General features: G+C 39.2%; 1 protein-coding gene across 7 annotated transcripts in view; it reads right to left on the bottom strand.

Annotated features, from left to right (window-relative positions):
• The window catches only part of dennd1a (DENN/MADD domain containing 1A), a 1,078,084-nt gene that overhangs the window by 186,777 nt on the left and 873,039 nt on the right, over nucleotides 1–18,268 (bottom strand). For 6 of the 7 annotated variants that reach the window (XR_005634853.1, XM_039762706.1, XM_039762705.1 and 3 more), the window contains exon 19: nucleotides 14,798–14,929. Coding sequence is in view for 6 of the 7 variants with exons in the window: in XM_039762706.1 (XP_039618640.1) it covers nucleotides 14,798–14,929 (132 nt within the window). In the remaining variant the exon portion in view is untranslated. Of the gene's footprint in view, nucleotides 1–12,512; nucleotides 12,573–14,797; nucleotides 14,930–18,268 lie in introns of those variants that run through there. The other variant, XM_039762711.1, reaches the window with a different exon arrangement.

Raw genomic sequence — 18,268 nt, 5'->3', positions numbered from 1 at the left:
CTAAGGCATTTAGACAATAAAAGGACTAGCAGAAGATAAGTTACAACTTTAAATAATATATTATTGATAATATTCTTAAAATAATAATAATAAAGCAAAGTACATTTCCACGGCGGGAAAACAGGAGAAGTGATTTTGTGAAAACCAGGATAATTGGGCAAAAGGCAAAACAAAACAAAACAAAATAAAAATAAACCGTAGCGACCGTAACCCAGACGAATGGCAAATCAAGGTCAAATAATTGGCAATGCAAGAAGAGAAAACACACAACAGATCAAAATGAAATTAAGGAATTTATCCGTAGATCAGACAAGGTTCCTAGCGAAAGGCTGACCTTTTATGCCAGTTGTTGAGTAAGTCAATGTCACAACCCCGGAGACCCCACCCTTAGAAATGAGGGATGTGACCCTGACAACGGTACACAATATGGCTTCTCTTAAAGAAAAAGACCACAAAGCATCAGTTTTTATGACAGCAACGAACTTCACAACCCCAAAGACACACAGGTTGGCACCGCCGTCCTCATCAATGAAGTAAAACATTCCTCCTGAAACACAAAGGTTACATTTGCTTTGTCTGACTTACAAGTGAAGACAACAAAATATTTATCAGCTTATACACAAAAGAACACTCCTCCACATCCACACTATGCAGGTTTCATGGAAAATGAGAATGCGTTAGACGATTCAGACAGAGAGACATTGTGGATGCTGCTTTGTCACTACGGAATTCCCCAGAAGATCATCTGAAATCAGAAATCCATACGGAAGAGTGACAAGCCATACATGGAGGAAATCTGAGAGTTTTGAGGTAAGGACTGGAGTGAGACAGGGTTGCCTTCTTTCACCATTTTTGTTTCCACTCTCCACTGATTGGATCATGAAGTTGGTGACACACAAAAATAGAAATGGTATCAAGTAAATGTTGTGAAGTCAGCTTGACAATTTGGACTTTGCTGATGACGTTGCACTCACGTGCCATAACTATCAACAGACGCAACAGAAAGCCTCAGATCTATTTATAGTCTTAGCCCTGATGGGGCTCAACATCCACAAAGGAAAAACAAAGCTGCTGTAAATCAATGCTGACTGTGAAGTGCCAGTCCATTTTAAGGAAGAACCCCTAAAAGAAGTGGACTCCTTCACTTACCTGAGCAGGGTGGTAAACAAACAAGGCTGGAGAGACGCAAATGTGGTCAAAAATACCACCTGGAAGCAACAGCTGTATTTGCAATTGATTGTTGAAAGGCTCAGTTTCAGTGAGGTGTGTAGGTATATGTAACAAGCTTTGATAACTCAGACAAAATGAATGTTTATTAATACATTTCTGGGTGGCACAATGGACAGTCCTACTTCTTATTCACAACTCCAGGAGATGAGATGGAATAGTAACCCAGCCACTGCCGAGGTGGAGAATGAATGTTCTCCCAGTGTCTACATGGGCTTTTCTCCAAGTGTTCTTGTTTTCTTCCCACGCCGTTCCTAAACATGGGCATGCTAAGTTAAGAAAGGACTGATTAAAATTGCTGACTCTCCACATCACATGGAGGACTGGCACAGATAGAAAAAAATTTGAGGAAGTGCATTTAAGTAAAAAGGCCTCAATTTATTTATTACCTGATTTCTAATTCCTCTATGATGAACTGTTTGTTAATATCACATTCTGTGCTTTAATCATCTAAAGCAGTGAGCTATATCACCTGGATATTTGTCTTTGTGATTAATAAGGTACTATGGCTATAAGTATGTATAAAATAAATAAATAATACAGTAATATACTGTAAATGAAACCAGTTCTATACATTACATGATGTGGGAGTCAGAACAAAACTTTACATCTTCTAGGTCAACTGTGTACTCTGCTATTACCTGAGATGCTACACGGCCCGATGACAATGGGACTAAAACACCCAGATCAGATTCACACTGTCTTTGATGGTGACTTATTTATTTTTTTGGTGGGGATCCCAGGAACGCACCCAGCCTTGGCCCGACTCGCACACACTCCCCTCACACAGACAAAAAGCAACGGGCAATAAAACAGGAATTGAAGACTATATTAAACAATAATGAAGAAATGTAACTGTAACAATCCCAACCCAGGTCCCCTCAGGTGATACACAATAAACACAAATTCAACAATAACAAACGACTAAAAAAAACCACACACAATGAAGTCCACCAAAAATGGCAACTGGTGTATGGAAATGATGGAGATAGACAGTCCAGAGATCAGCTCACTGTATTTGAATGTAAAGATCAGTCGTAGCGGTATTTCCTGATGACATGATGAAGTGACATTTCATCTCAGGTTGACAACAAATCCTAATACAGCCCTCTTGCAGCAGGAAGACACCAGACAGTCCATACACCGAAACAAGAGACGATCCAAGAAAAAACAAGAATCCACTGGTATTGAACGGGAAGGCAAACAGACAGGCAAGTCCAACACGACACAACAAAAAAACCCCTCCTCCTCTGTAGAACTGACCTGCGTTTAAATCTCGCGTCGGCCTCCTTGTCCCCAGCAACCCCTGCACCCTCAGCAGACGACCAATCAGAGCCAATGCAGGGAATGTTGGGAGTTGCAGTTTTCACTCTCTATTAGCACCGCTACACGGCTTAATAATTTGCGACCCAAGCAGTCTGATAGACTCGCTAGTCCTCCAGCTGTTGGATTTACTGCTAATGCTGAAACATAACGTAAAGCGTATTGTGATGGTATCCTGTGTAAATGGAGCTACATAAAATATGGAGCTACATAAAATAATCACTGACTGATCGATACCTTTCAGCTATAAAAAGGACATATGTTCTATATATGACTAATGGGAAGAGCTCAACTGAGAAGCATCACATTTTGCTAAAATCATATTAGGGAACTTTAAAAAAAAAAAATAAAATAAAATAAAATAAAATAAAATAAAAATAGTTTTGGGCCTGATAAGTTCATGAGTAAAATGTGATATGCTCAGCAAATGAAGTAAGTTCAAGCCTTTAAAATGCAAACAGCTTTTTTGAAGATGCCAGCATCATAGACCCGATCATCAACAATAATCATACAGCTAATAGGGAAGACATATAGCTTGCTGACAGAGTGGGGCCAGGACAACTAATGACGACTAATATCAGTAAAACCACAGAGCTGGTTACAGACAGTCACAGGAAAAGGAGGATTAACATATTGTCATGTTAAGCTTTACATTTCTTGGAGTTATATCACTAATGGGGCAGCACGGTGGCACAGTGGATAGTGCTGCTGCCTCACAGTTAGGAGACCCGGGTATAAAGACCTATAAAGTGCATTTATATTTACATTTAAGAAGAGTTTAACTGCCATTATCTCTCTCTCTCTCTCTCTCTCTATATATATATATATATATATATATATATATATATATATATAATTATATACAGCAAAAAGTAGACAAAAACGTTTTAAATGAGGTTGATTTGATTACTTGACAAGATTTCTTAAAGTAAACTAAATAACAATTAATACAAATTTTTGGATAAGTGCAATAATTCTTACCATAAGGAAAAATAGATTTTATGCCATAATTTATATACTTTTCATTTGGCTTAGATTACATTTTTTAAGTGTCTATCTATTGTGGCAGACGGCTGGGGGTTATGCCCAGCCGGGACGCCTGAAAGGACCGGAAGAGGGGCTATGCCTCCTCCGGACCACAAGAGGAAAGCCACCCTGGTTGGTATGGGGACCATGGGAACAGAGCGTCACCACCAGGGGGCGCCTGGATGCCTGAGAAACCGTGGACGTCAGCACTTCCACCACACCTGGAGGTGCTGGGGGAAGGAATACCAGGGACACCCGAAGTGCTTCCGGGAGCTCAGCCGGCACTTCTGCCACAACAGGAAATGCTGGCGTTAGTTCATCGGTAGGCACCTGGAGCACGTCCAGGTAAACATAAAAGGGGCCGCCTCCATTCGAGAGCTGGAGTCGGGTGGAAGAAGACGAAGCCTGGAGGAGAGGAGTGGAGGCGGTGAGAGAGAGAGAGAGGCATTGGTGAGGGCCTGGACTTGAAGGGTGATTTGGTACAGGGTACTGGGTGAGGTGTGTTACTTGTAAATATGGAAACTGTAAATAAACGTGTGTTTGGGTGAAAACCAGTGGTGTCTACCTGTCTGTGTCCGGGCTACCTTCCACACTATCTATCTATCTATCTATCTATCTATCTATCTATCTATCTATCTATCTATCTATCTATCATATAGTGCCTTTCCAATCTATTTATCTATCTATATGTTTCGTAGAGAAATAGTGAAAACTTTTTTTAATTAAATTTTATTTCAGATAAGTACATTACAGAAAAACTAAACAATATGAGAGCTTGTAATTATTTTCTTTTTCATTTTCTTTTCTTTTATGCTTTCTGTTTTATGGATAAATAGTTTTGTGCATATTTTATTAGCTGAAGTACATAATTTAAAGATTTTTTTTTATTTTAGTATTTTTATGATCACTGAACAAATAAGCTTACAGAATAAAATGTTACAAATTTTTGTTTTTTTTTTTAATAAAAATGAACAGTTAACCTGTGGTCTACAGTTTAGTTATAAAAATACCAAAGATAACACTTTAATAAAAGATATAAGGCTTCCATGTGTAGTTATGCAGGAGCTTAGTGTAAAAAGTTTTTTAAAGAGATAGAGGAAAAAAAAAAGCAGGAATCGGCCAATCTAGTAACATGAATTTGGTGATTGGTATCTGATTGGAGCTTCCCTACTATAAAAGTATTCAACCCTTTGAAGTTTTCACTTTTGATTGTTAAACATTGACTCACAGTTTATTTAAGACTCTCAGAAAGACTCTTTAAAGTCAAACCGAAAACAAATTTCTGCAAAGTGGTCTAAAAAAATAAAACACCAGGGGATAAATACTTTTTATAGACACTATAAAAAAATAAAAGGTTTAAAAATTATGGAGACATGAGAACAAATTGTGTAGTTGAGGGACTGTTACGAACTTACAAGTCTACCTGAAAGCACAAGAGTGTGTGAGGAGAAGTGTGGGCTTTTAAAGCCTTCATTCTCTGCTTTGTGTGTATTATGCAAGTAAAGAAACTTTCTAAGCCAGAATATAATATGACAGATTGTGAAGTAGTTAACCTAACATTATATTGAGCTGTATTTAAAATAAGGATTATAAACAGAGGATGTGATTTTAAAAAGAGTCATTGCCAAGCATTTGACTAAGCTGCTCCCCATAAGCCAGCAGGCACAGATTCTTTTAAAGGTTTTACAAAGAGGGTTACTCCTAAATGTAAACACTAGAGGATGCTCTTGTAGCAGCCCCAAACTCAGAATAATTTCAGCTGAGAGGCCCTTTGATTTAGCAAATTAAACACACAAGGAAAGGATCAACGGAGGGTGAACACAAAGCACAAAATAAATGATAAGAAACTAAAACATTTCTGTCTCTCTTTCTCTAGGCCTGCTCTAAAGGATCTTGAATCCTCATTTAAGAGGTTGGGTGGCTTGCCCTTTTGCCCTCCTTTAAGTTACCCCAAACCCGTCTTTTGTCTCCAGTCTCTATTTCTAATTTTTCTGTCCTCTCTTCTTGCCACATGGTAAGTGCTTGCCTCCTATCTCCACCTGACTCCATGGTCGGTGAAGCACTGTATTAAATCTTCCTCTTTTGCTCACTTACAGCCAAGCCCCAGCATTACTTCTGTATTTTTGCAGAGGGCCACACACTCCCTGAAACAGAAGGTACACTTGAAAATCAGAGGGGGAAAATGGACATGGCTTGGTTTTTAATGATGCTTCAGCTAGTAACATGCAGGCAGCTGTAGACACAGTAAGCAAATCATCAGAAGAAGACTCTCTGGCACAACAGGGATGTGAATAAGTTTGCTGTTTGCTACTGAGTTTTCCTTCTGTCTCTTGAATTGTGTCCAGGTGGTTATGTTCAGAAAATGGCTGGATGGCTCGACGATTTCCAAAACGCAGAACGCTGGTGTCAAACCATGGAGACATAATGTTATGATTCTGCCACCAAAATAGCAAAATATGGTGAGGCCTACAAAAAGACTCCACAAAACAGGCCAGAATCCTGACTGGCTTGCCCAAAACAAGCGAAACCCCCAAGGAAAGCCTGACCCCAGGCAAATGGAAGCTCTCAAGATGAAGAACAGTCTTTTAAAGTTCAAAAATCACACAAAAAATCTCTAACTAAGCCCCAGAAGAATGAGGATGACTGTAAACGTCAGGCTTGGGGATGAATGGGCAAACAAAAAAAAAATCTTTATTAAAGGGGATATGTATTACCAAAAGAAAAAAAAATACAAGAAAAGGCTTAAAAGAGCAAAAAGGGCCGTCTTAAAAGTCCAAAAATTACAAACCCAAAATCGAAAACCAAAATACTACTGTAGTACTTCCATGTCAATTACATTTCCCCTTGGGATTAATAAAGTATCTATCTATCTTTAGTGATACTACAGGAAATCAATCAATCAATCAATCAATCAAAGATTTAACAATGAAATACAAGTTATTGTAATAAGTAATAATGCTCTCTGTTATTTTAGATATTTACTTTTCAATAAGGCCTTAACTTAATTAGTGTTAACATTTGTGGCACAAGCGAAAATAACTTTATATGGGTGTTCATGCAAGCAAAATCCAAGCATAAAAAATACATAACACAAAAAAAAAAGCAAAAAACAAAACAAAAAAATTACATATAATTCTGTATAACCAATGATATACTAATTATTGATTATGTTTGCTGCCCACTACTGTGAATATCTAAGTTGGACATAAAGTTCAAATGAATGCTTCTTTTTGGAATATTGAGTGGGAGAGAATTTTATTTGAGTTTATTTGGGGGTGAAAAAAAGAACCAGGTGAAGGTCTGAACAAATAGGTCTAATTATGCATAAACACAAATATCTGGCCCAACCAGTCAGTGTTCAATATGTCTGAACACAAAATGGCAAAAAGGGACAAACAGAACCTTAAAATAAACAAAACAAAACATGACAAGGTCTCAAAAACAGACCTCACCCAGGGTTCTAAGACCCCAAACTAAAGGCTTTCAGGCCATCACAGCCCCCAGAATGACAGCTGGCTTTAAAAGTGCAAAAACATTTAAGAATTTCCCAGATATGCAAAAGTACCTTTCAATGGACATTTAACACACAAGGCCAATGAAGATTCTTTGAATATTAATTATTTTTTCACTACAAAAGTAAAAACATAAAAAAACAAAAATAAGAGGATTTGCCAAAAATTTCAATCAAAGACAAACATTAGAATAGTAGGAAAGTTGTGACGAGAAGCACGTCCACGCGGTTCACCGATGAGGTTGTCCAAATAATATCAAGTTGAGATTGAAGGTCTCTGAAATCCTACTCTTCACCACACTACTTGGTCATTTATTTTATGTGTCGGTGGTTCTTTGAGTGAACAAAGAACACTTTTTTTGAACATTTGTGCAAAATCTCCCCTTAACAAACGTCCAACAGTGTTCCTGTGTTCCTGCTACAGAATTTATTTAAGGTAACAGCTGCACTCCACTGGACTAATTCCCTTCATAATTTGAAACACTTCTATCGTGTCCGCTCTTAATCTCCGTTTGCTTAAACTGACAAGGCTCCATTCCCTTTAGTCTCTCCTCATAGCTCGTACCTCTCAGTCCTCTCATCAGTCTGGTTGCTCTTCTCTAGCGCTGCTGTGTCTTTTTGTAATATTGAGATTAAAGCTGCACGCAACACTCCAGCTGAGGCCTCACTAGTGTGTTACGAAACTTCAATAGAAACTCCCTTGACTTGGACTTCCCACCTTCTACTATAACCTAACACCATATTAGCTTCTGAATTTCTTCTGTACACCTTCGGGATGTAGACCAAAGTCCAAATCCACACTCCAGTAGCAAAATACAATAACCAGTAACAAAATTCAGTAAACCAAAAAAATACAACATTCAAAGAGCGATCTTTACTCCACAAACTCCATAAAAAAACGCAGAGAAAGCAAAGTTACATGCATAATAATTTAATATTGTTTTTTATTAGTATGCTGCTGCTGGAGTATGTGAATTTCCCCTTGGGATTAATAAAGTATCTATCTATCTATCTATCTATCTATCTATCTATCTATCTATTATAAAGTGCCTTTCACATCTATCTATCTATCTATCTATCTATCTATTATATAGTTCATTTCACATCTATCTATCTATCTATCTATCTATTATATTGCACCTTATCTATCTATCTATCTATCTATCTATCTATCTATCTATCTATCTATCTATTATAAAGTGCCTTTCACATCTATCTATCTATCTATTATATAGTTCATTTCATATCTATCTATTATATAGTTCATTTCATATCTATCTATCACAAACTTGATAAAAGTCAGATTCCTTATAGTGCCCATGTGAAGTCCCAAACAAAACGGCAACTCAATGACGTCACAAATGTAGCAATATATAAATTCTAAATTAAGCGATAAAAAAAGAAGAAAAAGAAGAAGCTACCACAATGAAGAAAGAAATAATTAATGCCTTACTAACAACTACAACTTCTATGGTGTGATATGTATGGCCTTTTAATTGTAAGTGGGACAGAACACCAGGCCAGAGCGCCGTCTAGTGACTCCTAGTGTCCCTGCACCACTGAACCTGGCTTAGCTTTAAACAGCCTTCTATCCACCCCGTGTTTAATTTGCCAAAACTCATAGTGACTGCTTGGGGGGTATAATGGGGGTATGGCGAGAATGGCAATTTGGAGCACTGTGCTATTAACGATGAATCCCATCATCAGCCTAATAAATACATTAAGTCAATACTGTTTATATGTAAACTCAAACTAGTATTTTGCAAAGATATCTTGCAATCTTAAGTTGTCTTGCTGTCTACACTCTGTCCAGCCCGTTTCATTTGGAGTTTTCGCTCACCTGAACTTCAGCTGATGTGTCTTCATCCCCAATGCCTCGTTCTCATGTCAGCATCCACACCTGCTGCACTACACTATTGTGTGGTAGACAATATTAAATGATACACTATATTGCCAAACGTATTGGGACGCCTGCCTTTACACACACATGAACTTTACTGACATCCCATTCTTAATACATAGGCTTTAATCTGGTGTTTGGCCCACCCTTTGCAGCTCTAACAGCTTCAACTCTTGTGGGAAGGCTTTCCACGAGGCTCAGGAGTGTGTTTATGGGAATTTCTGACCAGAAGAGCATTTATGAGGTCAGCCACTGATGTTGGGCGAGAAGGCCTGGCTCGCTCGCTCGCAGTCTCCTCTCTAATTCACCCCAAAGGTGTTCTACTGAGTTGAGGTCAGAGCAGTTGCTCCACAACGAACTCGCTCATTCATTTCTTTATAGACCTGGCTTTGTGCACTGGTGTGTGCACAGTCATGCTGGAACAGAAAGGGGCCATCCCCAAACTGAAATTGTCCAAAATGTCTTTATATGCTGAAGCATTAAGAGTTCCTTTCACTGGAACTAAGGGACCAAGCCTAACCCCTGAAAAACAACCCCACACCATTATCCCCCCTCCAGCAAACTTTACACTTGGCACAATGCAATCAGGCAAGTACTGTTTTCCTGGCATCCGCCAAACCCAGACTTGTCCATCGGATTGCGCGATTCTTCACTCCAGAGGAAACGTCTCCACTACTCTGGAGTCCAGTGATGGTGGGCTTTACACCACTGCATCTGACACTTTGCATTACACTTGGTGATGTTAGGCTTGGATGCAGCTGCTTGGTCATGGAGACCCATCCCATGAAACCCTCTCTCTATGCACTGGTCTTGAGCTTTAGGTGGTCTGTAGATAGGGACTCTGCAAAATGGCAGAAACTTCTGCACACCTCAGCATGCGCTGTCCCCGCTCTGTGCCTACCACTTCGTGGCTGAGTTGCTGTTGTTCCCAATTGCTTCCACTTTGTTCTAATACCACTAACAGTGGACCGAGGAATATTCAGCAGCGAGGAAATGTCACAAATGGACTTATTGCACAGGTGGCATCCTATCACGGTACCACACTTGAATTCACTGAGCTCTGAGAGCGACCCATTCTGTCACAAATGTTTGTAGAAGCAGTCTGCATGCCTGGGTGCTCGATGGTATACATCTGTGGCCATGGAAGTGATTGGAACACCTGAATTCAATGATTTGGAGGGGGGGGTCCCAGTACTTTTGGCAATATAGTGTAAGTAAAAATACACTACTGTACTGTATTTTATAAAAAGGATACTGCACACTCTTAAACAGTCTAATATTCTAACTCTGCATTTTTTCAACTGCCTAAATAAATAGGAGAAACCCTTTTTTTATCATTATCCCCCTATAAGATTTTCTATGAAAGTAAAGAAAGTCCACGGTCTACAGACACTGTATGGTCAATATGAGGGAATCAAACCTGCAAACCTCACAACCAGTTCTGAAATGTCTGAGTGAAAACCTTGACCACCACCATTATGTCATCTCTGTCTCCAGATTTCATAAACCCAAACCTGGGAAAGATGGATAACCTGGCTGACTGCCACATGTCCACATCTACATAAGGGTGAAAGTCTTTTAAAAAGAGCTAACGCCTGATCAAGAAGCACACAGCGCAATTCAATAACCTGCACTCTGAGCACAAAGAAGAGAATGTGTAACAGTGTATTTCTGAAAATCACATCAGAAATTCAAATACAGGCCTCCCTGTAAATTAAACACTGCTAAATAAAAGGTAAAATTATTATGTTTCTGGAAGCAGCATAATATAAAATGTTCTAAAAGTTTTATATTTGCTGTGATGTATCTGAATGGGGTGATAAATAAATCTGCAGCTAACACATTGATGGGACTATATTGTGATTCACTTAAAATCATTCATTTTAAACTGATGCTTTCACAATTTCCTTGATACTATTAATTTAAAAAGAAGGACAACCAAGACATGCTTTTAAAAGCAAATTAAATTAACACATCAAAACAATATTTTGCAAACAATGCTTTTTATATTTATCTTGGCACTATCCTTTGTCCAGGATTATACTATTCCTTTAGCTAAAAATGAACGCTGGTTCTTTACAGGTGTCCTAGAGGGATAAAATCTTCATTTTGGAAGTACGGACCCCAGCTAGTTTTTTTGCACAGATGGACTGTAATGAGCTATAAATGATCTTTCTGGGGCTGTTTTATGGTATCTGCTTTTAGTTTTTGCATATGTCCTTTCATTTTTATTTAGGTGTACAAACTTAGCTTAGAATGACCAGAAAGTTTACAACTCAACAGTTAAGGTAACGGTAGACATCAAGAGATTGCAGACAACGCTTTTAGGCGGAACTGTCCATCACTAGAATAACTAGACAATCATCTGTCTGCAAAACCCCAAGGTCCAGAATGCCATGTGGCTTTTTTACAAAAAGAATGTCCAGTCCAAGAGAAAGAGAGATTCCATCCTATCAGAGAAGACTCCATTCAACTGGAAGTTGAAGAACAAGTCCATGCATCAGACTGACTGCTGAATTTAAACAAGTCATCCTGGACGACACACCTCCTTTGACACTGATGTCTTTAGTTTCCATGTCTTTATGGAAGGTACTGTTTAACTTTAAAGCAAAGATACATTTTTATTCAAGACTATAACCCAGACTTTACTATCGATTCATATTTTCTTCTGCTATTATTACCCTGTTTTTAATAATTACTATAGTAGAACCTCTGGTAATGAACGTTTCTGAACACGTACAAAATCGGGTTACAATCAAAATGTTTGCATCTGTTCACGGCCACACGCTCTGGTGGTGCACGTAAACACTGGTGGCCAGTTTCCCTACATGCGATCGTAAGCGCCAATGATTTCCCATTTTCTTTTGTTTGCGTACACGGTGTCTAACAAAGCAGCTGAGGTTTCAAAAGGAGTTACAAAGTTAACTCAAGTGCTGGAAGTGGTGGAAAAACTGTTGCTAGTTTGGCTGAATGAGAAGCAACTTGTAGGGGGATAGCGTAAGTGAGGCGATCATATGCGAGAAAGCCAGGAAGATTCATGGCGATTTGCTGAAAAAAAAATCCTGCTTCGAGTCGTAAAGGTGAGGAATTTAAGCCAGTAGAGGATGGTGTGAAAAGTTTCGCAAGAGAAGTGGCATTTATTTTTTTTCCCTGTGCTTAAAACTCATAAAAAAAAGTGTTTACAGCAAGCGGTTTGTAACCGTCTAGCGCAAACTCTTACAATGTTAGTTTTTTCTGTTGTTCAAAGTTTTCTCAGTGTTATTCAATGTTTTTACATTTAGTTTACTATTACACTGTGCATTCCATGGTATAATTAACTATTTTTGTGTTTAAAAAATATATATATTTACATACAGTTAGTACGGTCTGGAACAGATTAATCGTATTTACATACAGTCCTATGGGGAAATTACGTTCGGATCGTGTCCAGAGTTTCGGAAGGAATTACGGTTGTGACCAGAGGTACCACTGCACTTTGCATTTACTTTTCTTGCATATCTTGAGTGATTGAAGTAGTAAGTAGAGCACCTGATGTGGAGAGACTGACACTTTCTTTCACAGGGTTAGCAGGTTGAGGAGAGACATCTGCAACAGACAGTAAGGTACAGTTGGTTGGTAAGTAGAATTAAACAAGGTGTATCAGCCTCCATGTGCCTCGCTGATTCTCGGGGACCAAAGTATATTTAGGTTTTAGGTCTAGACTATAGCCAGGCGCACCACATACTGTTTACGAGGAAGCTAGCGAGTTTTTATGCAGAGTACCGAGGAGTGATAGGCTGTGCAGACATCATTCATAATAAGTATTTATAGGGTCTGTGCATTTGTGTTACACTTATGGTGCTGGAGGAGACCAATCCAAAAATGAACTTCATGAGCCCAACAGTAGGAGCAAATGCAGGCTGGGACAATTGAGTATCACCAGGTAAACTCAACACATGAACAATGAAAAGAGAGCAAATACCTGGTGTAAACCAGAGGAAGAATGTGCAGACCCTACAGGTGCCTTGTCCAGCCTCAAGAAACCATTGTAACCAGGACTGCCAACAACACCAACAAGTCAACCCATGCTATCTATTTATTTTAATTTTTTTTTTAAATTATGACAAAGGTAAATAATGAATAATACCATCTAAATGGAAATGCCGAACATGCCATACCGGAATACTGTCACAGTGTTTAAAACACAATGCTGCTCTAAACAGTATTTGTTGTTTAATTGCAATGTAGTGATGCAACAATCAAAATGACAGCAAGATATATAAATTAACCATTAAGCTTTAGGCACTGAGTAACAGCATAGTTAACCTTTCTATTTCATCTTAGTGCCAAGGGCTTTGCTCAGTTTCATTTTCTCTCTTCACCTTTCCATAGTTATTTAATGCATTTGTCTAATACACAAGTAGAAATGGGACACTGAATTACTGACCATTTAAAGCACACAGACTGGAGAAAATTAAGGGTGGGTTTTTAGGAAGAAACCCTGCAGGTGGAGTCTTCTCAACACATTACAAACTTTTTAGGCAAGTAGTCCCCCAGATGTGTATTCTTGAAAGAGAATCACATCTGGCCCCGTGACACTATGTCCAAGGCAGGGGTGCCCAATGTGTCGATCGTGTTGCATTTAAATTTTTTTTTTTTAAACGTTAGTCTATCATGTATCCTCCCTAAGGCATTTGCCACTTGATTGACATACAGGGCGGCCAGTCCGAAATCTCTTTTCTTCTAACACACTGGTCATCCCACACGCACGATCAAACGCGCAAGCTACTGCAAAACTCCGGCTGTGATCTAGTTAGCCAATTAATTAAGTAATCCAAGTAATCCATTTAATATCGACTAAAGAAGGGATTTAAAAAAAAACTGTTTGGGGAGGGTATGGGCTGGATGTGGAATTGGAAGAGCATTTTTTTCTCTCACAATGTCATAATCAAAAGTGCGTTTGTCTGATCTGTCAATCTATCATTGCTATATCAAAGAAGGAAAATGTGGAAAGGCACTTTTGAACTGTTCATAAAAACTACGAAACTGACTTCCTTCCGAAAAGCGATCTGAGTAAGAGAAAGGAGAGGGAACTAAAATCGCAGTTAATCGGACAGCCGTCATTTTTCACTTGGCTGAATTCAAAAGCTTCTTGACTGCATTATTCGGCTCTACTTATTCATGGGAGTCAGCCTTTTCCCACATGACGATTATTAAATACAAATACTGTAGTGACCATAAATGTATTGAATTGTTATTGTGCCATTAAGGTTATTCAGTTATGCAAGGTAGGACAACATATATTTTATGTATAAAGTATACTCAGTATGTGTATATATATATATTTTCGACCTGGTCATTTTAAAAGTAGCTCGCAAGCCGAAAAAGTGTGGGCACCCCTGGTCCAAGGAGTCATTCGAAATGACACTTCTGCAGTATCTAGGTTCATTAAGACAGTTAACAACAATGGATGCAAGGAGGTCTTTGTTCATGGCTTCACTCACAGTACAGATATTACCAAGTGCCACACACAAATCTTTATAGAGCAGCCTTAATAGAACAAGGAATTAGACAAACTGAACATTTCAGAATAATAAAAGACGTTTCAAACAAAACATTACAAAAGGGATCCAGAATCGAACGAGAGAGCTAACTAGACAACACAAAAGCTCAGCTAAATGTTTTTTTTAAATAAACTACAGTACCATTTTTCTGAAAGGTCTCCTCTCCATTTGTGTTTCCACTTTGCATAAAGAGAAGCTCTGCTTGCTTACCAGGCTCAATTCCATCACCATAATTAGCATTTCAGAATTCCAGAAGGTTTGACTCACCTGTCCAAAATGCACAGTTATTGGACGCCGCTCTTCTCGCTGTCTTGGCTCCTTTCTCTCAGTAGATGGCGAGGGGGCAGCCTTTTGCTGTGATTCGTCTGCCGCCATTGAGTAGCCATTCTCTGCAATATCCTGCACAGGAGGGAAAGACAATTTGTTTGGTAAGGAATATTCTTGAATAAAGTTAGGAGATGATGTGGAGTGAGGCAGACTAAGCCATTTAAAAAGTTAAAGAAGCAGAACGGAAACAAGACACAAGAGAAGAAAAAAAAATAAAGAACATACTGTTAGTAGACAAAGGTAAAATGCGTTACCTTTTATAAGCTAGAAAAGTGTGGGTACATGGCAGTATGATAATCCAGTCTACAGGGTGGTCCAGATTTAATTATGCAATCTTCATTACGCTATAACTTATTACGTTTATTACATAGAGAATTCACAACTGAATGGAGGACAAGTGGAACATTACATGGAAAATCAGTGAATTAATTCAATGTAAGTTTGTTTTCGTTTATTACAAACAATTCTTTTGTCTTGCATTGCATTAAAAGTTGCATAATTAGATCAGGACCACCCAGTACATATATAATATTTTGTAGATCTAGAAAAAGCATAAGACAGAGTCCCACAGCATGTGTTGTGGGCTAACAGGGCTGCTTTTGGTATTCGTCCCCTATATGAATGCAGTGTTGAATTTGCTCATTGTGTGTTTCTGACTTCATCAAGGCAGTGTCATGTCATCATTCCTGTTTGTGGTTTTCTTGGAGAGGATATCAAAGGTGCAGACGAGCATGTCAGGGTGTTGAGTTGGACAGACTAGTGGTAGCGCTGTTGTGTTATGCAGATGATGTGGTTCTCTTTGCCTAATCTGACTGTGACCTTCGGCATTTACTTGTATAATTTGAGTGTGAAGCGGCTGGGATGAGGATTAGCACCTCTAAGTCTGACGTCATGGCTCTCTCTCAAAAGAGAATGGACTGGTCTCTCCAGATGGGGGACAACTTTCCTTAGTGGAGGAGCTCAAGAATCTCGGGATCTTTTTCATGAGTAATGGAAAAAGGGAAAGTGAGATTAGCAAGCTGTTCTGCAGATGCCATACACGTCTGTGGTGGTGAAGCCGAAGCCGAGTCTAAAGATAAAGCTCTCGACATCCCTGTCCTTAACTGTGGTCATGAACTGGGGGAGAAGGCCAAAAGAATGAGATTGCAAACACAAGCAGCAGAAATTAGGTTTCTTCGCAGGGCTAATGGGCAGACACTCTGTGATATTGTAAGAAGCTCAGTGATTCAGGAGAGCTGCTGCTCTGCCAGTTGAGGCTGTTTGGGCATAAGAATGCCCCCCAGGTGGCCCCCCCTAGAGCTGCTCTGGGCATGTCTGATTGGGCGTAGACGCTGCAGCAGACCCAGTATATTCTGGAGGTGTTATATATCTCAGAAGGCTTGGGAACACCTAGGAATTCGCCACAAAGTGCTAGAATCTATAGCTGGGGACAGGGATGTATGAGATGACCTGCCGCCACCGCAACCCTCAACAGAAAAACCAAGGAAGAACGGTAAATTCAGTCTGGCTTGTGTTAACAGTGAAGTTAATCAATCTGTTTTTTTATTATTATTGCATTGCTTTAGAAGTTTGTTTCTTCTGCGTCGTAAACACATGTTGTTTTGCCGCATAATGTTTCTACGCCAGTAGGATGAGTAGCATATACTTTTCAATACACTTTAGAACAACAAACAAAATCCTTAAACATGTCTAATCAGGATGGTTGGGTTCAGGCAAAGGTTACCCAGTAACATCATGTGCAGGCCAAAAATCAGACCAGGACAGAGCATTATCCCCATCACGCACACCATCACTCTCAAGTGTGGCCAAATTAGAGTCAGAAATTAACTTAAGAAGCTCGTCTTTGGGGGTCCACGCAGACGGTAGGAGAATGTGCAAGGTGTGCATGGTCAGTGTCTGGGACTGGGATTTGAATCCACTGAACCATTAACCCTAACCCTAATTCTACTTACTAGAATGTATGTTCAAGTCCAGTTCCAAAATATTTGGGACAGTAGGGAAAATTCTTATTAAAAAAAGAAATCAAGTGATTTGTAAATTTCAAGGAATCTAGTCAAACTTGGTGAGTAAACATCAAGGTCGAAAACCACTTGTGAATGTGCGTGATCTCCAATTCCACAGACATCACTGTTCTAAAAACTGTCATGTGTTTGTAATGGCTATCACCACATGGGCTCAGGAATACTCTGGTAAACCTTTTTCAGTCAATACCAAAAAAGCTACCGTGTCCTCCAGGCCAAAGACAAAAAGGACCGTCCAAGCTGGATCCATCAGCATCAGGTCCAAAAGCCAGCACCTATCATGGTAATGAGTTTACAGTTGTGCTTGAAAGTTTGTGAACCCGTTAGAATTTTCTATATTTTTGCATAAATACGACCTAAAACATCAGATTTTCACTCAAGTCCTAAAAGTAGATAAAGAGAAACCAGTTAAACAAATGAGACAAAAATATTATACTTGGTCATTTATTTATTGAGGAAAATGATCGAATATTACATATTTGTAAGTGGCAAAAGTATGTGAACCTTTGGTTTTAGTATCTGGTGTGACCCCCCTTTGCAGCAATAACTGCAACTAAACATTTCTGGTAACTTCTGATCATTCCTGCACAACGGCTTGGAGAAATTTGAGCTCATTCCTCCGTACAGAACAGTTTCAACTCTGGGACGTTGGTGGGTTTCCTCACATGAACTGCTTGCTTCAGGTCCTTCCACAACATTTCATTTGGATTAAGGTCAGGACAAAACATTAACTTTATTCTTCTTTAACCATTCTTTGCAAACTGCAGACGAGCAGCAATGTTTTTTTGGACAGCAGTGGATTTCTCCTTGCAACCCTGCCATGCACACCATTGTTGTTCAGTGTTCTCCTGGTGGTGGACTCATGAACATGAACATCAGCCAATGTGAGAGAGGCCTTCAGTTGCTTAGAAGTTACCCTGGGGTCCTTTGTGACCTCGCCGACTATCACATGCCTTACTCTTGGAGTGATCTTTGTTGGTCGACCACTCCTGGGGAGGGTAACAATGGTCTTGAATTTCCTCCATTTGTACACAATCTGTCTGACTGTCGATTGGTGGAGTCCAAACTCTTTAGAGATGGTTTTATAACCTTTTCCAGCCTGATGAGCATCAACAACACTTTTTGTGAAGTCCTCAGAAATCTCCTTTGTTGGTGCCATGATACACTTCCACAAACATGTGTTGTGAAGAGCAGACTTTGATAGATCCTGTTCTTTAAATAACGCAGGGTGCCCACTCACACCTGATTGGCATCCCATTGATTGAAAACACCGGACTCGAATTTCACCTTCAAACTAACTGCTAATCCGTGAGGTTCACATACTTTTGCCACTCACAAATATGTAATATTCAATCATTTTCCTCAATAAATAAATGACCAAGTATAATAT

This window comes from Polypterus senegalus, chromosome 9, assembly GCF_016835505.1.
Source record: "Polypterus senegalus isolate Bchr_013 chromosome 9, ASM1683550v1, whole genome shotgun sequence".
In the NCBI taxonomy this organism is placed as follows: domain Eukaryota; kingdom Metazoa; phylum Chordata; class Cladistia; order Polypteriformes; family Polypteridae; genus Polypterus; species Polypterus senegalus.
The sequence above is the reverse complement of the archived record's forward strand: the minus strand, read 5'-3'. Positions and strand labels throughout refer to the sequence as shown.